Source organism: Terrapene carolina, unplaced genomic scaffold, assembly GCF_002925995.2.
Source record: "Terrapene carolina triunguis isolate 2854851 unplaced genomic scaffold, T_m_triunguis-2.0 Scaffold210, whole genome shotgun sequence".
Classification (NCBI taxonomy): Eukaryota; Metazoa; Chordata; order Testudines; family Emydidae; genus Terrapene; species Terrapene triunguis.
In genome coordinates this window covers 46593648-46619392 of record NW_020664561.1, presented here as the reverse complement: position 1 = coordinate 46619392, position 25745 = coordinate 46593648, and the positions used below count along the sequence as shown (strand labels likewise).

At 40.9% G+C, this 25745-nt stretch overlaps 1 protein-coding gene across 1 annotated transcript in view; it reads right to left on the bottom strand.

Moving 5' to 3' along the window:
• Positions 1-14723: 14723 nt before the first annotated feature.
• The window catches only part of LOC112107618 (leucine-rich repeat and IQ domain-containing protein 3), a 56535-nt gene continuing 45513 nt past the window's right edge, over positions 14724-25745 (bottom strand). The window contains exons 6-7 of the mRNA XM_026655645.1: positions 25231-25375; positions 14724-15466 (exon numbers count right to left, since the gene is read on the bottom strand). Of these exons, the coding sequence (XP_026511430.1) occupies positions 14724-15466; positions 25231-25375 (888 nt within the window). The remainder of the gene's footprint in view (positions 15467-25230; positions 25376-25745) is intronic.

Genomic DNA, 25745 nt, shown 5'->3' with positions numbered 1-25745 from the left:
ATAAAACAATATACTTGAGTACCAAAACCATTCTGACTTTATGAATTACACATATGGGATAGCACAGGCTTTCAGCTACTTGTACTTACGTGCAACAGGCTGTCTTTCTCCCCCTTCAGTGGGTAGTTTGCATATATTATAGCAGCCTACTAATGCTACCAGTTACCCCTTTATCTCATGTGATAAAGGCCTGTACTGTAGCTCTAACGGAACTGGGTTCTAACCTTACAGATGCCACATGAGAGGTGCCAACATAATTCCATATAAAGGAATTTCTCATGGCTTTTTTGTGTGTTTGGTTTATTTAAACCTAGGAAATTAAACACAAAATAGTAGGTTAAAAGAATATTATTAAGATTGCAAAGTCAAGCATTCAGAAATTTAGAAATTCTAGAATAAAGGGTGACCATTCACCCTTAATTTGCCCTTCATGCATATACATTATGATACAGTTTTTAATTACATGATCACATATTATTTGTTCTCCAAGATCCCTGTCTCTTTCAGCACACAAGATGAGACAGAGGTTTGCAACAAGAGAAAGTATATCATCTTGCATTTAAGCCACTGAACTGAGTTTTTTCTCTGGCTCTGACACAAACTTCCTATGATGTTGGGCAAGATTATCATAATACATACACACAAAGGGTATGAGAAAGTTGTACAGGCAACTTTTATGTCATTTACTAACTTTAAAGTGCTTGGAATTGCAATATTAACATTCTTTTACCTTTGTGTGTGTATGTCATAATATAAAATGTTTCACGCAGACACACACACATTCTGAATATTCAAAACTTCTAGACACACATCCTGGTGCAGCCTTTGTGGCTGACATCTCTTGGCACTGGGAAATCCCACAGTCCAATTGTGTTGGCCCTGAAACTAGCATATTCCTAGAGTTCTGCAGAAGCTCTGGACCCTCTCTGATTTACTGTTTTCCTCTTCAAGGATTACGTGGCAGCATAAGCAAAGAACAGATTCTGCAAAGGAATTTCTAGCACCCACACTCAATTCTTAGGCAGCATTAGATATATACTGTGCTAAGAAACAAAAAGAACAGAACCTATGCTCTAAATCTTTGCCTCAGTTTCCCTTCCAAGAACCCTTTGGGATTTGGACAGTGTATTTTCAGGGTCTTAAGACCCACCTCTCTTCCTTCTTCGCTTACCTGCTTCTGTTCATTTTTCTCTAAAATGGTTGTTGAGAGAGTCCACCTTTTATAAAGTTGCTGTCCCCTTTCTCGGGTGACCAATCTGAGCTGCTTGCAGTCCCTCATTAGACGATCCACTGCTTGGTACAAGGCCACCTGGGAGAAAGGGTTTCTCTGGATGGTACTTAACTCATTGTCTATCGATGCTTCCATTTGAATAGGAGACTCTCAAGGTTAATGACCTTTAGTTGCTCTGCACTGTTCACCCTCTGTCAATACTTCAAGATATCCCAGTCCAAGATGGAGGTAAAAAGGAAGGCACAGTACAATTGTACAATCAAAATGGCACTCTCCAAACAAAGTGGAGTTTATAGTATCATATAGACACAGACATATATTAAATCATCCTATATGCTAATGTCCCCTCATGGAGAGAGAGTACAGTGGAAGCATAGGGGAGGGTGATCAAGCCAGTTGCTTATAGAACTATCCTACCAGGGTGGAGCAGGGACATCAAGAGGAGTGGAGAGAGACAGTTTGCCACAGAGTGGGTGCTTCCTTTTCCCACTGATCTCAGTCATCCATGGAATCAGAAGGCCATACTCCTTGTATCCTCGATGGCTTCCCAAACTACTCTAACCTCGAGGAAGCAGCCTGGCCTTTTGTTCCATATCCACACGTTTTACTTCAGGAAAGTAAACTATCACCCCTGACATATGTCAAAGGAATTTCTAGGTAATGAATGAATAAGAACCACTGTAGGCTTTCACAGTTTTATAAAAATTTCTATTATTTAACAGAGTATTTTAAGCTTTTAGAGACAGACCTTCTCATGTTTTTATTTATGACAAGGTTTTAATATACTTGTGATTTAATATATCTTCTCCTTATTGGATTCATTAGCAATTTAACTCAACACATGGCCGTACACACTGAGCAGATCAGAAGACAGAAATTAGAAATATTGTTTGCCTAAGAAAATAATCTAGACGAATGAAGAAAGATGAACGAAAACTGTTCTACCACATCAAAGTGTGAAAATACTATCAGAGACAGGCTACTTAAATTTTACATAAATGTCTAAAATCGCTGTAAAAGCTGAACAGCAGATATGATGAAATGTTTCTATCCTAATCAGTTAATTCTACACTCCTGCTAAAATGATCATTTTTCTTAGGTTGGGTATTTCACTTGCTTTTTTCTCTCCAATAAATTACAGATATTACTTTCCACTAGTTACTAACCAGAATTTAGAAGTTTCAAGCACTGTTTAAATGCTTGCAAAATTATTTTTAAAATTGTTTAAAACATGACTTTTATAAACAATTTGAATCTCGGTTTTCTATAACTGCCTATTTGGGATGATTTCTATGTTCTATAACTGCCAGTGTGTGTGTGGATGATTTCTGTGTTCTGCTAATTAATTAATTGATGCTACTGAGCATCATGATTTCAAAAAATTTCTATTCAAGGACAAATTTTCAAGTAGCCTCAGGAAATGTGTGTACAAAATGTAAGACTATTTGAAATTTGGCCTTTTATTAAGAAGGCTTAGAGAGGATTTCTATATTATATAAGGAATAACATATACAAGCTACCCCCAAATCACAGGTGGGTTGCAAAGTATGAGACTGAAAGACAAGTGCTTCCAATTAGCTCAGAATTAATCCCACTTATACAGGGATAAATTAAAGCTAAGTAGAGCACAGATCCAGAAAAATACCACCAGTCACAGACTCTCCCAGTTCCACTCAATGTTCCTTTCTTCTGTTGCTGAGATCATAGTCTTATTCATCAAAGAATCAACCCATGCAGTCTATCCCAGTTAAATGGCCAGTCAAAGCAAACTGTGCTGTCCCAATACCTCCTGATCTGATTCTGACTCAGACTCTAGATCCCCAAAGATTTTGTCTTAATGGATGTCTGCATTTATATAGTACCTTTCGTCCTAAAGGATCCCTAAACAGTTTGCTATCACCCCACCACTCATCCCCACACACACATACCCTCATCCCACTCTCTGGCAAACACACACATACTTAACTTTAAAGATAACCACATGCATAAATATTTACAAGTTTGGGGTCTATATGGGCATACAAGAATAGCTTCCCCCCCCCCAACTGTAGCCAAATATGGAGTTAGAATTACTATAAATTGTCTAGATCTTTTTTTACATTACATTATTGGGAGCTTTCCTTTATATGTCATCCAAAAGATGGCCCTTCCATCCAACAACCTCTAACATGGTACTGGGCAGCTAGACCAGTCAGTCTCAGAGAAAAAAGTGGGACTTACATAAATGCTGGCATTACTTCCTACTTCACCCTAGGTTTTCCTTGGAAGTCCCCCTGTAGCAGTGTGGCAGGAGCAGAGCGTCCTTGTGGAACTTCTGGGCAGCCTGTTGTCAACACAGTTCTCCCTGGGTGGGAAGAATTCTCTATTTCTAATGTTCACTGAAGTGGGCTCCGCCCCAACAGCTAATTGTCCCTTCAGTATTATCTCCTTGTGGGTGTGGCTGAGGGGCTCTGCTGCAAAAATGTTCTACAACAGCATTTCTCAAACTGGGGCCCACAGTACTCCAGGGGGTCCACAGGCCCCGCTGATCAACTCCTCCCCTCTCTCCCTCAACTCCTCCCCCTCCTTCCCAGTGCTTCCTGCACACCAGGGGGCCATCGGTCTCATTGATCAACTCCTCCCCCTCCCTCCCAGAGCCTCCTGCATGCCGGGGAACAGCTGTTCAGCGGCATGCTGGAGGCACTGGGAGGAAGGGGGAGGAGCGGTGTTGTGCTCAGGGGAGGGGACAGGGAATAGGTGGGACAGGGGTGAGGCCTTGGGGGAAGGGGTGGAGTTGGGACAGGGGCTGGGGCTGAGCGGGGGGTTGGAGGTCTCTGAAAAATTTTAAATCAAAATGGAGGTCCTCAGGTTGCTAAGGTTTGAGAACAGCTGTTCTACAACAAAAAGCAAATGTAACTCAATACTAGGCCATCCCCCTGTCTTCCGGGGGCCTCTCTACACAACTCTGCATGCAAAGTTCCTTTCCTTTCAAAATTCCTTCCTTTCCTAAACAGTTTGCAAGCAAAGCTCCTTTCAGGCAGAGAGGTAAAGCTCCTTCCTAGCCAGAACGGACCAGGTTCTCTCTTTTTATTTTCCTTCAAGGCTTGGATTGGCTGCAGGTATAGCGAGGCAGGGCTAGCAGAGAGCAGCAGCTCCCTTCTCTGCTGGTATAGGGCCTCTCTGCCTCATCACTCTCCCATACAAGAATTGACTATGGCTCATCCTGTTTAGCTTAAGAGATCACAGCCCTAGCTAGTACTCATGTACAGTCACACAAGAGTATTGGACACTTATGGCTTGTCGACACAAACAACTAGATTGTGGTGAGCTGGGGTGTGAATCTACTCTGCACTTGTCTGCCATGATCTAATGGCCATTGTGCACTCTGCTGCCACACACTAACAGTTCATTAGAATGCTTTGATCTAGCCTTTTTGAAACAGGACTAGCTCAAAGAGTGTTCATACATAAGAACATAAGGGCATGATAGTGCCCTTCTGCTCTATCTTACCAGTTAACACCTGAGTATTAAAAAAGATTGTTTCTATATAGCTGTGGCCTATGCACAACTAAAGGAAGAGAAGAACTGGCAATAGGAAATATCATACGGAATGAATGAAAGAGACAGAAGAGAATGAAAGAAAACTGCAAAACTTCACATAGGGTATGTCTACACTACAGGATTAATCCGAATTTAGATAATTCGAATTTGGGAAACAGGTTGTATAAATTCGATTGTGCGCGGCCACACTAAGCACCTTAATTCGGTTTTTAACCACATTAATTCGGTGGTGTGCAGCCACACTACCCCATTAACTTAAACACAGTAATTCGGTGGTGTGCGGCCACACTAACCCTAATTCGAATTAACAAAATCGATTTAGGCGTTACTCCGCTCGTCGAGGTGGAGTACAGAAATCGATTTTAAGTGCCCTTTAATTCGAATTAACTGGCTCTGTAGTGTGGACGGGTGAAGGGTTAATTCGGATTAACGCAGCTAAATCCGAATTAAAGTCCTAGTGTAGACCAGGCCATAGTAAACAATGGTAGAGTAATGAGGTTGTCTTTTTTTTTAAGCAATCATAATGATTTTGTTTTAAGGGACCTACCCACAAGATATTTATTTAGCAAAATTAATATACTCAAGTTTATAGTTATCCATCTCCCTCATAACCCGTGAGACTGTTTATGTCCGAAACATTGTTCTCACTTTCCAAAAAACAACTTTAAAGTGTTTTCTTGCTGTTATATCAAAGTTTTCGGGGTCCTGACTTCCCAAAACTGGCTTTTACCACCATGTAGCATGAAGGATCAGCAGTATTCCCTACTGAATAGCCATTTTTATCAGAATGATAGCCTGATTCTGTTTCTTTAACCACTAACTTTTTTTTTTTTTAATGAGGCTGGGTGGTTAGCTGTGTTATCAATCCTCCCAACTTTATCCAGGCTTGGGACCAACAGCCACATCAAAGTGCAGAAGCAGCAACAAATAAGAGAGGACTGGAAGAGACTAGTTTCCGCCCTGTGTGCCAACACTGGCACAAGAAAAATATAATAATAATAAAAATGACTATATTTTATATATGCAGTGTAGTTGTTTCCGTGTTGGTCCCAGGATATCAGAGAAACAAGATGGGTGAGGTAATATCGTCTGTTGGTGAGAGAGCTTCTCTGTTGGTCCAATAAAAGATATTACCTCACCCACCTTGTAGCTCATATTTTATATAGACATGCACACACATGTACACATACACAGAACTATGTATAAAAAGAATGTAAGTAGAATAAACTAGAAACATAATTAATTACATGTACAAAAGCAGCTAATGAGACGAATCAAAGTACACAGCATGCTAATAAAAGTTAGCAGCTAGGAGAAAATGCATCAGGGGTTGCCAGAATGAAACAGAAAATATATTCCATCTAGAGCTAAATGCTTACGGCATTGTTGTATGTACACATTTACTGAGGCAGCACTGACGCAAAGCTTCAGCAGCACTGTCTACAATAACTGTAGTCAAAATTTTAATTGCACTCTTGCTATTTGGTACATTAGAACCATAAAAACCCTATTATTTTTGTCGCACTGAATAATTTAGTTTTCAGAGTAAGTACAGATGATAACTGTATGCACACTTGTAGTCCTCGCCATTTAAAAGTAAACATTTACCACCAATTACCACACAATGCAATCTGAAATATCACAGTCACTTCTAAGGTTAGGAAAATACTGAGCTATATCATACAGTAGAGTGTGGTATCTAATAGTAAATGTTGATTTTTTTAAAAATAAGACCAGGGTTGAAAGTACACTTAACATTACACTTTTATACATTCTACAAGTAAACATACATAACTGTCTCTCTTCATTATGTTTTTTTCTTAAATGAAGGCCTGGAAGTTCAGTTTAAATGATGAGAGTATAGACTTCCACATTTAGCATTCAAATAAAAAGACACAGTTTGGTTTATATTCACTTACAATGTTGCAAGTTAGCATCTTAAACATTGGAGTTTATTATACATGCTTTATTGCACTGCAGCTTAATGGCAGCCTGATCATAATTTTCATATCGGCTTGATGATCCTTTACAGCTGCAACTTTTGCCTTGGCTTGCTGTAATCTCTCACTAGTCTTTTGAGAAACAATGGAATCCAGAACCACTTTTTCTGCCAAGTTTTCTTTTCGTAACATCAATTGCCTGGAGAAAAATAAAGGAAGAGACTTATTCATACAACTTGCTGCCGTGGTTTACCATTCACAGATCAGCTGAGCAAATTTCCGGATAAAAGTCTTGTCTCTAAAACTTAGACTCTTTCATACGTATATGATCTTGGCTTCTTCTTTATATTTTACAACTGTGTCTAGCTTCTTTGTTCTCCAATTAAGCTAGATTAATTAAATTCATTTTAATGAAAATTTCTGCTAGATTTGGAATTTGACAGACTACACCAGTGATTCTCAAACTGGGGGTTGGGACTCCTCAGGGGGTTGCAAGGTTATTACATGGGGGGTCACGAGCTGTCAGCCTCCACCCCGAACTCCGCTTTGCCTCTAGCATTTATAATGGTGTTAAATATATTTAAAAGTGTTTTTAATTTATAACGGGGGTCACATTCAGAGGCTTACTATGTGAAAGGGGTCAGCAGTACAAAAGTTTGAGGACCACTGTACTACATCCGTGCTCCTCTTCTTTCACCTCCTTTCCCATAGTAATTAATTTATATATAATTTAGACAGGCCGTAGGAATAATTTTAGCCCCTGTAGGCTGAAGTTTGCCTACAGTGCAGAGGACTATCACAAGGCCTACTGCACCAGGGGTTCTCAAAAGATCTTCCTGGAAGTTTATCAATTCACCTAGATATTTGCTTTGTTTTACAAAACTCTATATAAAAAAGCACTAGCAAAGTTAGTACAAACTAAGATTTCACATAGACAATGACTTGTTTATACTGCTCTATGTACTATATCAGGGTTTCTCAAACTGGGTCACAACCACAAAGTGGGTCGCGAGTTCATTTTTATGGGGTCGCCAAGGCCAGAGTTAGACGTGCTGGGGCCCAGGGCAGAAAGCTGAAGCCCGAGCCGTGCCACCCGGGCTGAAGCCAAAGCCCGAGCAACTTGCATTGCAGGGCTCCCTGTGGCGTGGCGCTCTGGGGAACTGCCCTGCTTGTCACCCCCTAATGCTGGCCCAGAGAGTAGGAACAGACTCAACGTGGAGAAAAACTTAATTGTTGCTGTCACTTCATTGCCTCCCAGCATGGCAGGGCTCACAAATGAAAAACAGGCTCAAGTATCATACTGAAATGTAAGTACAATATTTATATTTATTTATTATATTGTAAAAAATTAGAAAATAAGCAACTTTTCAGTAATAATGTGCTGTGACACTTTTGTATTTTTATGTCTGATTTTGTAAGCAAGTACCGTAGTTTTTAAGTGAGCTGAAAGGGATACAGTAGGATGAGAACCACTGCAGTGCATGACATAAATTCTGCACAGGAGCAAAGACACCACAGAGGGGGCTGTGCACAGGGATGACAGCCATGGAAAGGGTCTCTGTGCCAATTCCACAGGCTGGTACAGAATGCTATGACATTGGTAAGCCAGGAATGGTGCCACAGGATTCACACTTATAAACAGTCCCAGCACTGAACACCATGAGCACAAAGCGGCTGTGACTAACTATTCCAGGCCATAGGAACAGTAACCACAAAGAATGCAATAGCATCACTCACTAGCTGCAAATTATGGATTTCACCTTCTTAAACCTTACTGCACTCCACTTGCATAGAGCCCCTTTATTTGGATTTTATGCCAGTGGAGGGATTCTACCATCAGTGAAATTAAAAAGACACCCAAAAAGAGTAGGTATTGTCCTGTTTATGAGGAATCCTCATGGTCAAACTATTAAAACTTGCACTTATTTAGAATGTTGCATTGTGCTCTAGTTTTTAAACTTGATTAAGCAGTATAGCTGTGGTTAAAAGTCTCCAACTATCTCTATTATCAACCAATTTATGTGGTTTATAATTTGACCATAGTGCATTTCATCAAACTGAACATCAGTAGACAACTTAGCTTCCAAAAGAGGCCAGTATATTTTTAAGGAAATGTAAAAAATAAATCAATTAAGCCTCTAGGTATAGTACATAAAGTAGGTTCCCCAGTCCACACACAATGTAGATCTTTTTTCACTGCTGTACAGAAAAAACATTCCCCCAAAACAAATAAAAACAAAGCAAAACCCCCAAATCCGATCTAAGAAACAACATCATTACTTATTTTAGTATCAATTTAGGGCCCAATCCTGAATCCTTACTTAGGCAAAATTCCCCTTAAAAGCAATGGGAGTTTTGCCTATACAAATCTTGAACGGAGAATTTATAACAAGGGACAAGCATGCTCAATTGTCCTTCAGTTCCTTTGCCAATACAGAATCCAGATGGCATAGGACTCCACAGTAGCAAGGAAAGACTCGTGGAATCCATGTGGACAACACTTCTTGAAGAACCACAGTTACTTTATGAGGCCCAAATCCAAAAGCCTGAGGCATACTCTCACAGATGTTTCTGAATAAGCATGTAAGCTTCTGATGAAACCTACCATGGTCTTGAATCTTTCCTGTGGTAGATAAGCCCTTGCTGGTATGGAATTTAGCACTGCCCCATGAACTGTTCTCTGCGTTGGCAACAGTGTGATCCTGAGACTCAGAGTAGTGGAAAGATGTGGAATTAGGTGAACTGAATAGTTCACCTGTTGTGGTGATTTTCCTCAAATGAGTTAACTGTTAATGTACAGATATTCCTGGATCCCTTGTCTCCTTCTGTGAGTCACCACAACTGCCAATCACTTGGTGAATACCTTTGGTGCTGATGAAAGACAAAGAGCAGAAGTCTATACTGGTAGATGCTCCCACTTGGAATCTCAGGTATTTTCTGTGTGTCAGTTGAACTGATATGTAAAGTAAGTGTCTTGTAAAATAGTGAGACAGGAAGCAGGCCTAGGGATTTGGGAATTTAATAATTGGATTATAGAGGCCAACCTTATCATCCTGCATTTGAAACGACAGATGAACCTGTTGCAGGGTGGATTGATTTAAATCAGTGATTTAAATAACCAATTTTAATCATGGCTTAAATCAGCAAGCAGGAAACCTTGATATAAATAATCAATTTTAATCTTGTTTTGCATTTGTACTTTTTAGTTATTTCCTAAAGAAAGGTTGATTCTCACTGGTTGGTAACCTTTAAAACATGTTGATTTGCAACTCAAAATAGCATTTATGCTAAATTTGGTGCTTCTTTTTGTTAAAGCATATCTACCTATACTATTTATTTACGTAATTAGATGACAATTTACATTTATTCACTTTCTTAATTTTTACATTTCTATTATGTTAGAAAATGGTCAGTGATGCATTTGTCATTTGCTAATGATCATTCATTTTTCTTGTGATTTGTGTCAAGCTCTATTTTTATGGACATTAGAACTCAGTTAAAAGTGAACCAAAACAGAATTTTAAAATAGAATTTTTATTATTTAGGTAGCTTTATTTAACTCTGCTGGATACATAAGAAAAAAAGTTTAACAAAAAGGTTATCAAAACAAAACTAAAAAATGTATTAAACAAAGGATTATCTGTAGTTAGTGAACTGAACTCATTGTTTCCAGTTACGATGTCCTTGAGTAGATCTCTTCCTCTCACATTTTAGGTTTTTATTCAGAGATTGGAAAAGAAAAACAAGCGTTCCTGCTTTTTCAATTCCCAATTGGTTTCTTAACTCTGAATGTACTAGTTATTGAACTGAGCTAACTAAATAAACTGAATTGAAGAAAATATTCTCTCTGAACCTGTAGTAGAGGCCTCTGCTGTCAAAAGGTGGTTTCACACTTTAACAAACTCTGGTTTCAGGTGCTTAGTTATTGACCTCCACTAGTTTGGAGGTTTGACTTTCTTTAACACTTGACAACAAACATGGACTGCTTGATATTATTTTAAAATTAATTTAAATAATTGTAATAGATTATAATAAGTTTAGTCCTTAACATAGGTTGTCATAATTTCAGTTAATTTTAAATAAATTTATTTTATTTTAAAAAACTATGTATTTCAATAAAAAATCCAATTTAAATAAAAAAAACAACAAACCATTGATTTTTTTTCTACTTTGACTTGTTGTGATATCTCAAATCCAGGATTGGATTCCAGATCTTTCTTCTTCCAAGTTAGAAAATAAGGAAAGTAAAGCCCCATCCCTCTGAACTCCAGGGGCACATCTTCCACTACTCCAAGATTCAGAAGAGAGTCCACTACTTGTCTTAACAACATCTTATGAGAGGGATCCTTAGAGAGGGACAAGGAAGGAGTTGGGCTAGGAAGGGATGGGGACTGAATGGAATACCCCACACTAACAATCTCTAAAACGGTGTGGTTTGAGGTAATTCCATTCCAGGACTCTCAACAATAAAACAGTGGTTGTCTAAGAGGGATGGGGGTGGGTGGGAAAGCCTATATAATGTTTAAAGGCTATTTATGGCTTTGATGCCATAAAATTTGCTATTATGAGATGGACACAGTGTGCAGTAGAGGAGGAAAAGGTAGAGGGCCTTCTGTATTGCCCTTCTTCCTTGGCAACTCAGATCCTCATCCAGTGAGGAAGAGGAGATATTTGTTGGGACCAAGCACTTTTCCTCAGCAGGTGTTCTTCATCACTTTCCTGTTCTTCCTGTGGTATAGTGAGAGCCTGTGGCAGCGTCTCCTCTTGAGCAACTCTACGAAGTTTCATAAAAGAAGGCGATGTAATGCTAGTTAGGGGTAAGAGGCTGGGGCCAGAGAGGTAGATATCAAGGTATGTGATCTCTCCAAGATCTCATAGGTCTGTGGTTATAGTGATGGCTCTTAGATTCCCTGTCAGATCAATAGGGATCCGATGAATGGGAACAAGATGAGCAGATGGAGGATATCTCCTTACTATACTCAGAAGGGTATGAAGAAAATGAGTACTCCTCTTCTAATGGTAGGTTTACCCTATTCAGAATTCTAGGGTGAGCTTAAGTTTCCCCAGCCTTCCATCACTAGAGCTGAAGAGTTCACTAATACCATAACATTACTGGTAGTTGATACTTAAGTGCAGGGCAGTCCCACAGCTGAGGACAATTGTGGTGATTCAGGTTGCACAGTCAGTGCAACATCACTGAGTACCAAAAACAACATTGGCGCTGAGAAATCAGTGGTGGGAGAATCTGTACCATAGCGGTCAGCACTGGCGTCATGGGTGCCAGGGTCATCAGCACCTAGTGCACAAATGTCGGTACCAAAAGGTCAGTCCTGAATGAAGTGCAGACTACTGCCTGAGATGTTACTGTATGTGCTCAGTGACTGGGTTTTGCAAGGGTATCAGAGGGACCAAATTTGGGCCATGAACTACCTCTTTGGCTGAGTAATAAAATGACACCACCAGATCTACTTCTTATGTGTAATCAGAATCACATCTGCTAACTTTAGAGATAAAAATAAGCATTTACTGATTCACAGATTTGACAGCCAGAAGGGACTATTATGATCATCTAATCTGATCTCCTGCACCACACAACAAATTTTCATCCAGTAATTTCTGTATCAAGCCCATAATTTCTGTCTGATCTAGAGCACAGATATCCAGTCTTGATTTAAAGACTTCATGTGATGGAGAATCCACTACATCCCTAAGTAAGTTGTTTCAATGGCAAATTAATCTAACTGTTAAAAAGCTGTATCTTATTTCTAGTCTGAATTTGTCTAGCATCAGCTTCCAGACACTAGATCTAGTTATATCTTTGTCTGCTAGATTAAAGAGCTTGATCAGAAATCTTCCCCACATATAGGTACTTACAAACCATGATCAAGTTACCTCAATCTTCTCTTGGATAAAATAAATAGACTGAGCTTCTTTAGCCTCTCACCGTAAGGCAGGTTTTCCAAACCTTGAATCATCCTTGGAGCTCATGATCAGTTGGGTATCCATCACGACCCTGAAGTCATTTTCTGAGTCACTGCTTTCCAGAATCCAGTCCCCCATCGTGTAAGTGTGACCTATACCTCTTTGTTCTTAGGTGTACACAGTGGTTATATTAAAATGCATGTTGTTCAAGTGAGCCCATTTTACCAAGCAGTTCAGATCGTTCTATAGAACAGATATGGTCTTTTCATTCCATTATTGCTTTTTATTCCCCTTAGCATGGCAAAGCCAATAACTAAGAGGGAGAGAGCTAGATTCTGTTCCATCTTGTGCATCATCAACAGAATCATTTACTAAATTTCCAATCAGTTACACAAGTGCAAACCCATTGAAGACAATGGAATTGCTCAGCTGTCACTAATGGCATAATTTGAGACAATAAGGTTACACAGGTGCAACTGGGGGCTTAATACAGCTTGCAGAACTTTTGTTTGTGGGAAATATGGAAATTGGCTCACTCACCTCTCAGATTGGAGGTTGTGTTTGTATTTAAAGAAAAACATTTTTACTGTAAATTAAGCATATTTCATATGGATGTCATTGGAAGCTAACAAACATGGACCCTCACAAGTCATTTTTCAGAGCAGAGCTATGCTTTAATGTGAATGGGTGTCTTTAGGGATTTGGAAAAAAATACTTTAATATAGATAATGTAATTGCCTGAAAAATGTAGTTAGTATGTGGGCAGAATAGCTACATTACACAATAGAATTTACTTTTCCCATACATTTACAAAATCCTAACTTTCATGGTTCAAGGCTCAACTATTCCAAATTGTATCAAACTGAATTCTAATGAATGCATTGACATCCTGGATTCAGTTTTTGCCCCAAAATTGTCTTGGACAATAAAACTGTTAAAGATTTATTTGCACCACTGATTTCAATCTGACTCTGCTTAGTAAAAATAATATGGCATTGTGCTGCACACAAAGACACTGCATCGTAAGACAAAAAGGTTGCTGTTGTGTCTTATCTGAACAAGGCATAATTAAGCAAGCATATATTTTCTACTATGCAAAGTCTCAAAGGAAAGAATGAGAAATCTTAACCACAATGCTGAAGTCTTGAACTAATGAATACTTTGATGCTTTTTGTTTGCTTTCTATGGACTTTTGACAGTACAATCCAGCACAGGTGATGCTGCATAGTAAGAATAATGTACTGTCTGCTTTATTTTTGTGGGCAAAAAAACCCCCCAATGTTTTCTTTGTGGAATTTTCCCTTTAAAAAAAATCACATTAGTATTGAAATGTGGTTATGGTCACTTTCCTCACTTTATGTAAATGGGCAAATCCTGCCCTGTCCTCCTTAGCTATGGAAGGTGGTGCACACAGGGAACTTCCACGCTGATGCAGAGTTGGGTGAGCTGAGGAAGGTGGTTCTGAATTCCACTACTTTGTGGATCTGTTGGATTTTCCCTCTGGGAGGCAAACAAGTCACTATACAGGCCACTTCAGGCCTGAGGTCTCCCCACCTGCCCAAGTACCCAGCACATGTACCTAGCACTTGTACTCAGATTCGGTGCAAGGGACAGGATTGGCTAAGAGAGGTATTAAGGATGTACTTAAAGTTCCCCTTGATTTTGTGGTTCTACTTCTACAGCAGAGGTCGGCAACGTTCGGCACTCGGCTCGCCAGGGTAAGCGGCGCGGGTGAGCGATGTGCTGGCCGTGGCTTCTCACTGCCCCCATTGGCCCGGGACGGCGAACCGCGGCCAGTGGGGGCCACGATCGGCCGAAACTGCCGCGTCAGCAGGTAAATAAAACTGGCCCGGCCCGCCAGGGTGCTTACCCTGGCGAGCCACGTGCTGAACGTTGCCGACCCCTGTTCTAGAGGAACACTTTGTTTACAATACTGTAACTCTGATATTTGATCTGTTTTTGGAACTGAGCAAGGATATGATTTATTTGTATTTCTGTTTATTCTACAAAAAGCATCCAAAACATTCTAACATATGGATGTATTTCAATCTAGAAAAATGATCCACATCCAATCCAGCATTCATATTATACTACTGAGTATTAAGAGAAACATACCTCTGCCCCTGAAAATTTTTTATCAGCTCCTTCCATTTTTCCATATCTTCTTTGTTTTCCTTAACAATGCTCGTTCTTTCCTTTATGGTTTCCTCACTTTTCCTCAATCTGTCAAGTCTAAACAAACTCTGTGTCAAAGAAGCATGCTGAATGCTGAAGTCTTGAATTAATGAATACTCTGATGCTTTTTGGTTCTTGGTTTCTAAAAACTGAGCATGCCTTTGCTTTACTTTTTCAATAAATCCTGATCTTCTCAATTGATGTTGTTGTAAAGCTTCTTGAATTCTAATGTCTTCTTCTTTGCATCTTTTCTGAACACCATTCTTTTTCTCCTCAAGAAAACCCTTAATACAGTAGTCAGCTTCGCCTTTGGCAATTTGCATCTGCATAACCCCACATATCTTTTTAGTTTGGATCTCACATCTCTTACTCTCCCTGTAGGCTTTATCAATAACATAAAATGGTTCAAGTCTTACAGATCCATACATTCTAGCAAAAATCCTCTTCTCTATACTTACTGGGTGATTCACAGCTTTAAGCTGTGGAGCAGGATGAACAAGAGAATGAAATGGGTGTACAGCATGCCAAATTTCTTCCTCTTTCTTTTGAAATATCATCAGCTTATCCTTCATGGAATGAAAAGCAGCTTTACAAACTGAAAGCCTAAATTTAGTTTCTACCTGCTCCTCCATATTAGGTTTCTCCATGTCCAAGAAACCTACAATACAAAGAATGCAATATTTAATCTGTGATGCGTATTTGATTATAAAAATTTACTATTTCTTATTATTTCAGACTCTTTATTAGATTTTAATATCTACTGATGATAAATGTCCTATTTAAGTCAATCTATCCTCTTGTGAGTTTGAATTAAATATTATATTACTTTGAAATAAGAATTTAAATTATCTTGTCATATCAGTACAGTATTATCATCTGCCAAAATGTGCTTGTTCAACACACCTAATAATGATAAGCAAAGGCTCAGAGTTAAGTCTAATAGACTGCTTTTTATTGTGTCAAAATGGCTGTGCAAAAGTTTCAAAATATTTAATAATAATAGTAGTAAGTGCCAACTTAAAAATCAGCTACTATTCTTGTTGGAGCCTAATCCAACCCCTCAATGAATTCAATCAGAATCTTTCAATTTACTTTAATAAGTTTTAGATCAGCACCCTGCTCTATTACTCATCAAAAGAAAATTATGATATTTTTGAAAGTTTCACAAGTTCCTATACCAGCTATCTCTTTAAAGGCAGAATTTTTTAACCTACTGATATTAAAAAAATCACAGCATAAAATAATGTAACAGTTAAATAATATTATTAGAAATAATATCAATTTTTATTCCCATTTTTAAAAATATATCCCTTGCTCAACCTCTATTTCACTGTGTCTCTTAAAATTAAATATCAGTCATATTCAATTGGGTACTCCATCTTCTATATTCATGTCCACCACAAATTCTTTCTCCCTTTTATACTCTGAGTATAATACATGTTGAAATATTGTCATTGGTTTTATTTATATGAAAATGTTTACAGGAGAGGTGTATACAAGGCAATTAATAGTTTTTGCAGAGAATAAAGCACAAAATGAAACTAAAGCTTGTCTGAGTACCATAAATGCCTTTCATTTCAAGCATGTTCCAAAGCCATGGATATTCTTTTTGTTGTATGGTAAGAAAAAAGAAAATTCAAATAAAAATAAAATAAAATAAATGATTATCTTGCCTCGTGTGGATTTTAAAGTTTTTTGCTGCTACTTTTTTGGACTTTCCACTGATGTAACTTGGAGGTAGTGGGAACTATTGTTCAAGAGCAGGTTCAAAAACAAATAAGTGTCCAAGGGAATGGCCTGGGTAGAAAGAAGTGATGGGATGAGATATATCTGTGGCAAATGGTAAATGAGGGCAGATATGTGACATGGTATTAAATAAAAGCTTATGCAAATTTGATAACTAATTCAATCAAATCAACTGAATTAAATTAGACAGGGTGATCCTTGTTGAACTGCAGCCTGACCCATGTGCCTTGATGACCCATGCCATCACAGGTTTCAGCAAAAATCATGACACTTTCGTAATCTGTGGCTTATTCGGCTGGACACCCACCCTCTCCATGCAATGGTTCACCTGAGCAAGCATCCATCAGGTTCCAAAAGGTTCCGTTTTGGAACAGGCTATGCAAGTCCTAGCAGTGACACAACAACCCACTACACTGGCTTTAGTACAGGTGTGCTCCCTTCCCTCATCTGTTGCAAATGGCAAGACTCTATGCTGCACATAGTAATCAGTTTGAATTTGTGTGCCTCTCCCCCTAGTCTATGTACACAGGGGCCAGGTCACTTAATCCAGCTACTCTCTTGGAACATGCTCTATCTGAAACACTACCAACTGACTATAAAAAGTCAGAGTAACTAAATAAACAGCAAACAAGCTGTGACACAAACATGAAACACAAAAATAAACATGTATATGATTAAAACCAACTCAGTAAGGCAGAAAATTCTTCAAGGGATTCTCCAGGACTTCAGAGGTGGTCAGATCTAATTTCACATGCCCCTGGGATCAATCCAATGTAGAGCAGAGGTGGGCAAACTTTTTGGCCTGAGGGTCACATCTTGGTATGGAAATTAGATGTCTTCAAATCACCAGGGCCTGATGAAATGCATCCTAGAATACTCAAGGAGCTGACTGAGGAGATATCTGAGCCATTAGTAATTATCTTTGAAAAGTCATGGAAGACAGGAGAGATTCCAGAAGACTGGAAAAGGTCAAATATAGTGCCCATCTATAAAAAGGGAAATAAGGACAACCCGGGGAATTACAGACCAGTCAGCTTAACTTCTGTATCCAGAAAGATAATGGAGCAAATAATTAAGCAATAAATTAGCAAACACCTAGAAGATAATAAGGTGATACATAACAGTCAACATGGATTTGTCAAGAACAAATCGTGTAAAACCAACCTGATAGCTTTCTTTAACAGGGTAACAAGCCTTGTGGATGCGGGGAAGCGGTAGATGTGGTATATCTTGACGTTAGTAAGGCTTTTGATACTGTCTTGCATGACCTTCTCATAAACAAACTAAGGAAATACAACCTAGATGGAGCTACTATAAGGTGGGTGAATAACTGGTTGGAAAATCATTCCCAGAGAGTAGTTATCAGTGGTTCACAGTGATGCTGGAAGGGCACAATGAGTGGGGTCCCACAGGGATCGGTTCTGTTCAATATCTTCATCAATGATTTAGATAATGGCATAGACGAGTACACTTATAAAGTTTGCGGACGATACCAAGCTGGGAGGGATTGCAAGTGCTTTGGAGGATAGGATTATAATTCAAAATGAGCCAGACAAACTGGAGAAATGGTCTGAAGTAAATAGGATGAAATTCAATAAGGACAAATGCAAAGTACTCCACTTAAGAAGGAACAATCAGTTGCACACATACAAAATGGGAAATGACTGCCTAGGAAGGAGTACTGTGAAAAGGGATCTGGGGGTCATAGTGGATCACAAGCTAAGTATGAGTCAACAGTGTAACGATGTTGCAAAAATACCAAACATCATTCTGGGGTGTATTAGCAGGACTATTGCAAGCAAGACACGAGAAGTAATTCTTCTGCTCTACTCTGCGCTGATTAGGCCTCAACTGGAGTATTGTGTCCAGTGCTGGGTGCCACATTTCAGGAAAGATGTGGACAAATTGGAGAAAGTCCAGAGAAGAGCAATAAAAATGATTAAAGGTCTAGAAAACATCATCTATGAGGGAAGATTGAAAAAAATGGGTTTAGTCTGGAGAAGAGAAGACTGAGAGGGGACATGATAACAGTTTTCAAGTACATAAAAGGTTGTTACAAGGAGGAGGGAGAAAAATTGTTCTTCTTAACCTCTGAGGATAGGATAAGAAGCAATGGGTTTAAATTGCAGCAAGGGCGGTTTAGGTTGGACATTAGGAAAAATTTCCTACCTGTCAGAGTGGTTAAGCACTGGAATAAATTGCCTAGGGAGGTTGTGGAATCTCCATCATTGGAGATTGTTAAGAGGATTTTGGACAAACACCTGTCAGGGATGGTCTAGATAATACTTAGTCCTGCCTGGAGTGCAGGGGACTGGACAAGATGACCTCTCAAGGTCCCTTCCAGTTCTATGATTCTATGTTCAGCTCATGCACTTCTCTCAGAGCTTTACAGTGCCAAGGAACATAGTAAGAAGCATGAAGTGAATTTTTTGGCCTTTGTGGCTTTCATTTAAGGACTTACTGTTATTTTTATGCAATAATTGCATTTGCAATATAGCCATGGTCACAAAAAGATTTTTTGTTTTACCTGTTTTCTGATCAAATCCACTTCTTACATGTGTGCCAGTCAGATTGCTTCATTTACTGATAAAATAAGCTTAAGTACTGTAAGAACTGCAGAGCCAATATGAGTAGTTGCATAGGAGCATGCTATATTTTGTTCTGCCTCACGTATCATCATGCAAAACAAGCCATATGCTGACTATAGAATATTTATTGTTGACAATGTATGAGAGTAAAAAGAAAATGGCTTGATTTCAAGATACTTGAAGTGCTGTCAGTTTAAAAAATCTTGTTTTGATTTGAAAATTGAGCAATTTTGTTACAGAGTGACTTAAGGAGAATAAATATCAAACACCAAAATGTCATTTTACAGAATCATTTGTCTGATCATAATCATATAAGAAGTGTGCATAAACATTCTCTCTTTTCACGCTGAAAAGGTTTTTTTGTGGGTGAAAACTGGAGAAAGGTTTACATTAAGTTTCCTTTTGAAAAGGGTATATAACTACATGTCAGTAATAGAATACATGAGTTTTACCTAAGATTTGTGGCAAATAATGTAGATCAAGCTCATGTCTCATATTTCAGATATTTTCCCCCCTGCCATCCTCAATACAATAATCCTTTGACTATGTCAACAGGAATAGTTCAGTATGTCTACTAGGATGTTCTCTTACTCTTTGAGGTATGTGGGAATTCAAAAATGCTTTTCTTGAAATCATTCTATTCATTGTTAAGAGGGACTCCCAACATACATATAAGGCAGACAGAGTGGCCTCCTGTGTTTATTTAGCACACCACTTACTGAGTCAACATTTCCTTATGTATACTAGATTTTTTAAATGTCTACAATGCTTTAAAGACTTTGTTCAGTAAAAAGATGTTATTATAGACATTATTTTGATTTCCTGGAATGATCACACCGCTATGGTTGCACAAGTCTCTTATGAAAGCGCTCAGCCTACATTGCATACAACCAATCGTAACTTAAATTAGCCACTTGAATTAACAGAATAACTAATAGCAACAGTAGGTTGTACTGGGGAGCAATTAAATACAATTAAATATCATGAATTATATTAAAATAAGAAGCACCTCAAAATGCAACTGATGAAAGTACTGACAAGGTCCTTTAAATAATTTACAAACTTGACATTAGACTGAGTAAAAAGTCCCCTGAAAACCCATGTTTGGGGAAGATAAAAATTGTTGATGTTATAGGGCACCATATTCTCCATAATTTCACCATTCAAATAAAAATTAAAGATTATGATATTAAGAGAGACTAGGTGGTTGAGGTAATATTTTTTATTGGACCAACTTATGTTGGTGACAGAGACAAGCTTTCAAGCTACACAGAGCTCTTGTTAAGGTCTGGGAAAGGCACAATGGCTATGTCTACTGGCAACTGAATGACAAAATGTTTGTCTTTCAGAGGTGTTAAAAAAACACCCTCCCAAAAGACAAAAGTTTTGCTGATGACAAGCACCGGTGGGAACAGTGCTTTGTCGGTAGCAGTGCTCTCCTGCCGACACAGCTAACGCCGCTCTTTGGGGGTAGAAGTTTTTGTCATCAGGGGAGAAGACAAACAGCAGCTACACTGCGTGCCTTTTAGCGACACAGCGGTAACGACACAGTCGTGTTGCTAAAAGCTGCATAGTCTAGACATAGCCTAAGTGTGTCACAGCTAAATACATGATCAAACAGATAGTTTAGCATAAAGAGTTAGCACATTTTTTAAGGGATCGTTCAAGGTGAAGTAGCCCATTAGCACCTCTGCAGACACAGGACAAAAGGGGGAGTTAGTGGGTTGCAGATTGTTGCAATAAACCATAAATCCAGTGTCTTTACCAAGACCATGAGTTTTAGTGTCTAGCAAAGTTATGAATTTAAGCTCCCAAGCTTGTGTTTTGAAAGTGTTGTGCAGGTTTCCCTTCTGGATGAGGACTGATAGGTCAGATATAGTGTGATCACTTTGTGGAAAGTGTTCACCCACTTTCCTGGACACCACGATCAGCTTCAACAATGGAACCCTATGGACAAGTGTATACAAGAAACCCACGATCACCACACCTACCTTCGTAGATCCAGCAACCACTCCAAAACCCCCAAGAAATCTGTTACCTCCCGCCAGGCCCTCAACTTCCACAGAATATGCTCCAAACAGAAAGTCCGGGATATACACCCAGGGCCGGTGCTACCATTAAGGCGAACTAGGCGGTTGCCTAGGGCGCCAAGATTTGGGGGCGCCAAAAAGCGGTGCCCCCAATTTTTTTTTACAGCGTTCCTATGCCCTCTCCCCGAGCGCGCGGTCGCCGCTCCACTTCTCCTGCCTCCCAGGCTTGCAGCGCCAATCAGCTGTTTGGCGCCGCAAGCCTGGGAGGGGAGGAGAATTAGAGCGGAGGCGGCGTGCTCGGGGAGGAGGCGGAGCAGAGGTGAGCTGGGGTGGGGAGCTGCCACACGGCACCCCGGGGGGGGGGAGCTGCCGCGGGGGGGGGCCCCCCAGGGGGGGGGGGGGGGGGCGCAAGGTGGAAGTTTCGCCTAGGGCGCGAAACTTCCTTGCACTGGCCCTGTATACACCTTAACACACTCAAAACCACCTTCACCAAACAAGGACACTCCACCAGAGAAGTAGGTCACATCATGGAATGGGCAACTCAAATACCCCGAGAGAACCTGCTTCATACAGAGATAAACACCCCTCTGAGAATGCGTATCTCTAGTTGTTACCTACCACCCCACACTGGAACCCATTCAGGGTATCATCAAACTACAACCCATGCTAAATGTGGACCCCATCCTGAAAGAAATCTTTCCCTGAACCCCTTCTAGCTTTCAAATAACCCCCCAACCTCTCCAAGCTCATCATCAAAAGCAAGCTCCTCACAGACAAGGACACACAAACGTAAAGCCACACCAGACCGCTCTCATGGACCAGCACTAGTAGGTGATGAGAGACACACTTTGCCAGTGGGTTTCACAGATGTTTGCTGAAAGCAGAGCAATAGTGAAACTCCGGAATTTTCGGTTCTATTTAAAGCTCTAGATGGGAGTGTGCTCTAGTGGGCACAGATTCTTCTGCCTGTTTCCCCTAAGGTTGATCCCTCCTGCCCTTTTCCCCTCCAACCTGTCTCTGTCCCTGCCCCTGGCTCCCTTTTCCAGTTTCATTTTCCTTGCCTAACCAATCTCCACCCCTCAGGATTCTCATCCCAATCCCAGTATCCTTGACCACCTAGTATAGTTTCCCCATGTTGGCTTACTATCCAAGTTCCAATTCCCACCAACCCACCTCCACACACACACTCCCAGTTTCTCCCTTTCCCTACACCCAGTCTCAGTTCCTACCTCCTGGCTCTGCATCCAGTCTGTCTCTTTTCCCACACTGGCTTTCACGCCTAATCTCCCCTCTCCAGGCTCTTCATCCCGTCTCAGACTCCGCACCCACCTCATCCTCAGTTAGTTGCCCTGACCTCTCTTTTCTCTGGCTTCTTCTCCCAGTTTCTTTGCCTAGCCATTCCCCAGTCTGCTCCTGCATCCTAACTCCTTATCAGATCTGTCTCCCCTTCCTCCTGCCTCATTCTCATTCCCTCACACACTGGTTCCTGGTCCCAGGCTCCTTGTCCAGACAGTCTCAGTCTCCCCTTCCCCCCAATTAATTGTACAATTTCCATGTTCCCCCTAGCAAAACTGAATTCCAGTCCCAGTCTCCTTGCCCAACCTATCCCAGCCTCATCAAGTCTAATTTCAGCCTCTCCTCCCAGCTCCCAGTTTCTTTCCTCTCACCTTCAGTTCCAGTCTCACCAGATAACTTTTTCTTCTATGCTGCCAGAATGCCAGTGAGAGGGTCATTGAGAGCACAGGAGAAATAGACTACTTGCTCTCACTCCCAGTGCCCAGCCCCCGTCTGACTCAGAGCAGCAATTACAGGGAAAGTCAGGTTCCCAGACCAGTCTCCCTCTCTGGGTTTCTCATCCAGTCTCATTGTCCGGGCCTTTCCTTGCTCCTTGTCCCAATCTCTTTGCCTAGCCAGTTCCAGTTCTTCCCCCACACTCTGGCCTCTTTCCAGATCTGTCCCTCAGTGCACCACTGGTTCCCAGGCTCAGTCTTCTTGCCCAGCCAGTCCCCCTAGTTCCCAGACCCAGTCTCTACCACCCCCACAAGTCTCCAGGCCTAGTCCACACCACCCAGGCTCCTTGTTCCACTCTATTCCCCCAGCCCTCCCCTGCAACACCCTAAGTCTGGCTCTTGTCCCCTTTGTATTTGAATCAAATGGCCTCCTCCTCCACGCTGTCTGGGAGGAGTCATTGAGAACACAGGAGAGGCAGGCTCCATGCTCCCAGTTCCACTGCTTGGCCCATCCTCAGCTCAGAGCAGTCATTATTGGGACAGGCCTGTTTTGCTCCTATAGCCCTGGGCTGGAGAGAATGTGCTCAGTCATTCACAGGAGCTGTGAGGGGATGGAGAATGCTCCGTTGCTCTGTAGGGATGATGCATGCACAGTCTGGTCAGTGCTAGGAGCTGTAAAAGACTCAAACATGCTCAGTCAGGATGGAATTTTCAGAGATTTTAGCTGTTAAACTCTAGCAAGTCTCCTCTAGCATGTGTAAAGTACAATTTCTTAACATTTTCCAAAGGCTTATAAATTGGCCAAATGTTGGTGGATTTTTGTTGGGGTAACAAAATGCACATTCCTGACACAAAGGCCAACCCCTCCCCGCCCCCCCACCCAGGCAAATTTCAAGTGCCTGTTCCAAAGAATGGGGGCACTAGTGCTGTTCAAAGAAAGGGTCACCAGGATTTTTTAACATAGGCAAGATAATGTATTGCTCCCTAGACTCGTTCTTGCAAATGGCTGAACTGGTTTGATTGAAATTTAAAACAAAAAAACAGCTTGAGTCAGACACACGGATGGAAAAAGTTAGCCTAAATAATTAAAGTTTGGCAAAGTTATAAGCAACTGAAAATAGGGTCTGATAATGTGAAGTATTGACCAACTTTAATTAGAAGTGACACTACCAGCCCCACCTATAATAAATAACTACAGTAACTCCTCACTTAACATCCTCCTGCTTAATGTTGTTTCGAAGTTATGTCGCTGCTCCATTAGGGAACATACTCGTTTAAAGTTGTGCAATGCTCCCTTATAACGTCGTTTGGCTGACTTTACAAGGGAGCATTGCACAAGTTCCTCTTCTCCCCCTCCTTTCCTCCCTCCCTCCCAGTGCTCCCCCTGCCGCCAAACAGCTGTTTGGCGGTGCTTAGGACTTTCTGGGAGGGAGAGAGGGAGGGAAGGAGTGATAAAACTGCCCTCCCCCCCCGGCAGGCAGGGCCACCTGGAACGCAGGGGCTTTAGGGGCTGCAGGGCCCTGGGCTAAGGAGGTCCCGGGGCCCTGGCCTGCAGCTCTAAAGCCCCTTTTGGAATGCGGCCCTGCGAGCGCTGGTTCTCTCCGGACAGCTTTGAAGGGGAAAGCGCCGCTTCTCTCCAGCCGCTGGCTGCGCGGCTGCCCCTGCTCCTCCTGAGTCCTCCAGCCCGTGCTCGCAGGACCACATTCCGAAAGGGGCTTTAGAGCTGCAGCCCAGGGCCCTGGGGCCCCCTTAGCCCAGGGCCCTGCAGCCCCTAAAGCCCCTGCATTCCGGGTGGCCCTGTCTGCTGGGGGGGGGCAGCTCCCAGAATCGCGGCCAAGGGGGCAGTGCAGCACTGCGCAGAGCCACCTGCACACCCCCTGCACCAAACGGAAGCTGCCCCAGCTAAGTGTTCTGCACCTCCTGCCTGCCCCAGCCCTGAGCCTCCTCCTGCATCCCCACCCTGAGTGCCCTCCGCACCCTAACTCCCTCCCAGACCCCGCACCCCCAGCCCTGAGCCCCAGGGGTAAGCCGGGGCACCTCCCCGCCACAGTACAGTACAGTATTGTACAGTAGATAATGCCTTTTGTCTGCCCCCCCAAAATTTCCTTGGAACCTAGCCCCCTGCATTTACATTAAATCTTATGGGAAAATTGGATTTGTTTAACGTCGTTTCACTTAAAGTTGCATTTTTCAGGAACATAACTACAATGTTAAGTGAGGAGTTACTGTAATATCATTGCTAAAATCTTTCCAAGTAGCTTTTTCTCATTTATGGTTAGTTAGATTTTTTATTTTTGTAAAGTATTACAAAAGGATTAGATTACTAACCCTTCCTCAGTGGAATTCTTTGTTCCGCTAGTTTTTTCTTTTTTTCTTTTTTCCTCAATGTGGATGAAATGGAGAAAACTGGTTGTTGTTTTTTTCTTCTCAGACATAAAACAGGAAGCTTTTTAAAATTATTCATATATAAGATCTGTTAACAAAACAAATTTTATTTTAATTAAACATGCCATTATAATCAAGAAAATGAAGATTTGTAGTAATAATACAGCATATACTACTTTTTCCTATAAACAATTAGATATTCTATATACTTTTTTACTGATTTGACAAAAAAAATCCTTCCTTTTTTTGTAGGCTGCTACCCCCTTTTTGCAAGACTATTTGTTACTAGGCAGAGTCTCTATTTGCTTGGCTAGGTGAATACTTGTTCCAACCCCACACCTCTGTAATCCTGGAAAAAATCCCAGCTTTTAGTCTAAACAACTCTTCACTCATCATCTGTTATACCAAGATGCATTCCTTTGTAGTTTTTCAGTGACAAGGACACCTTATCTTTAGCT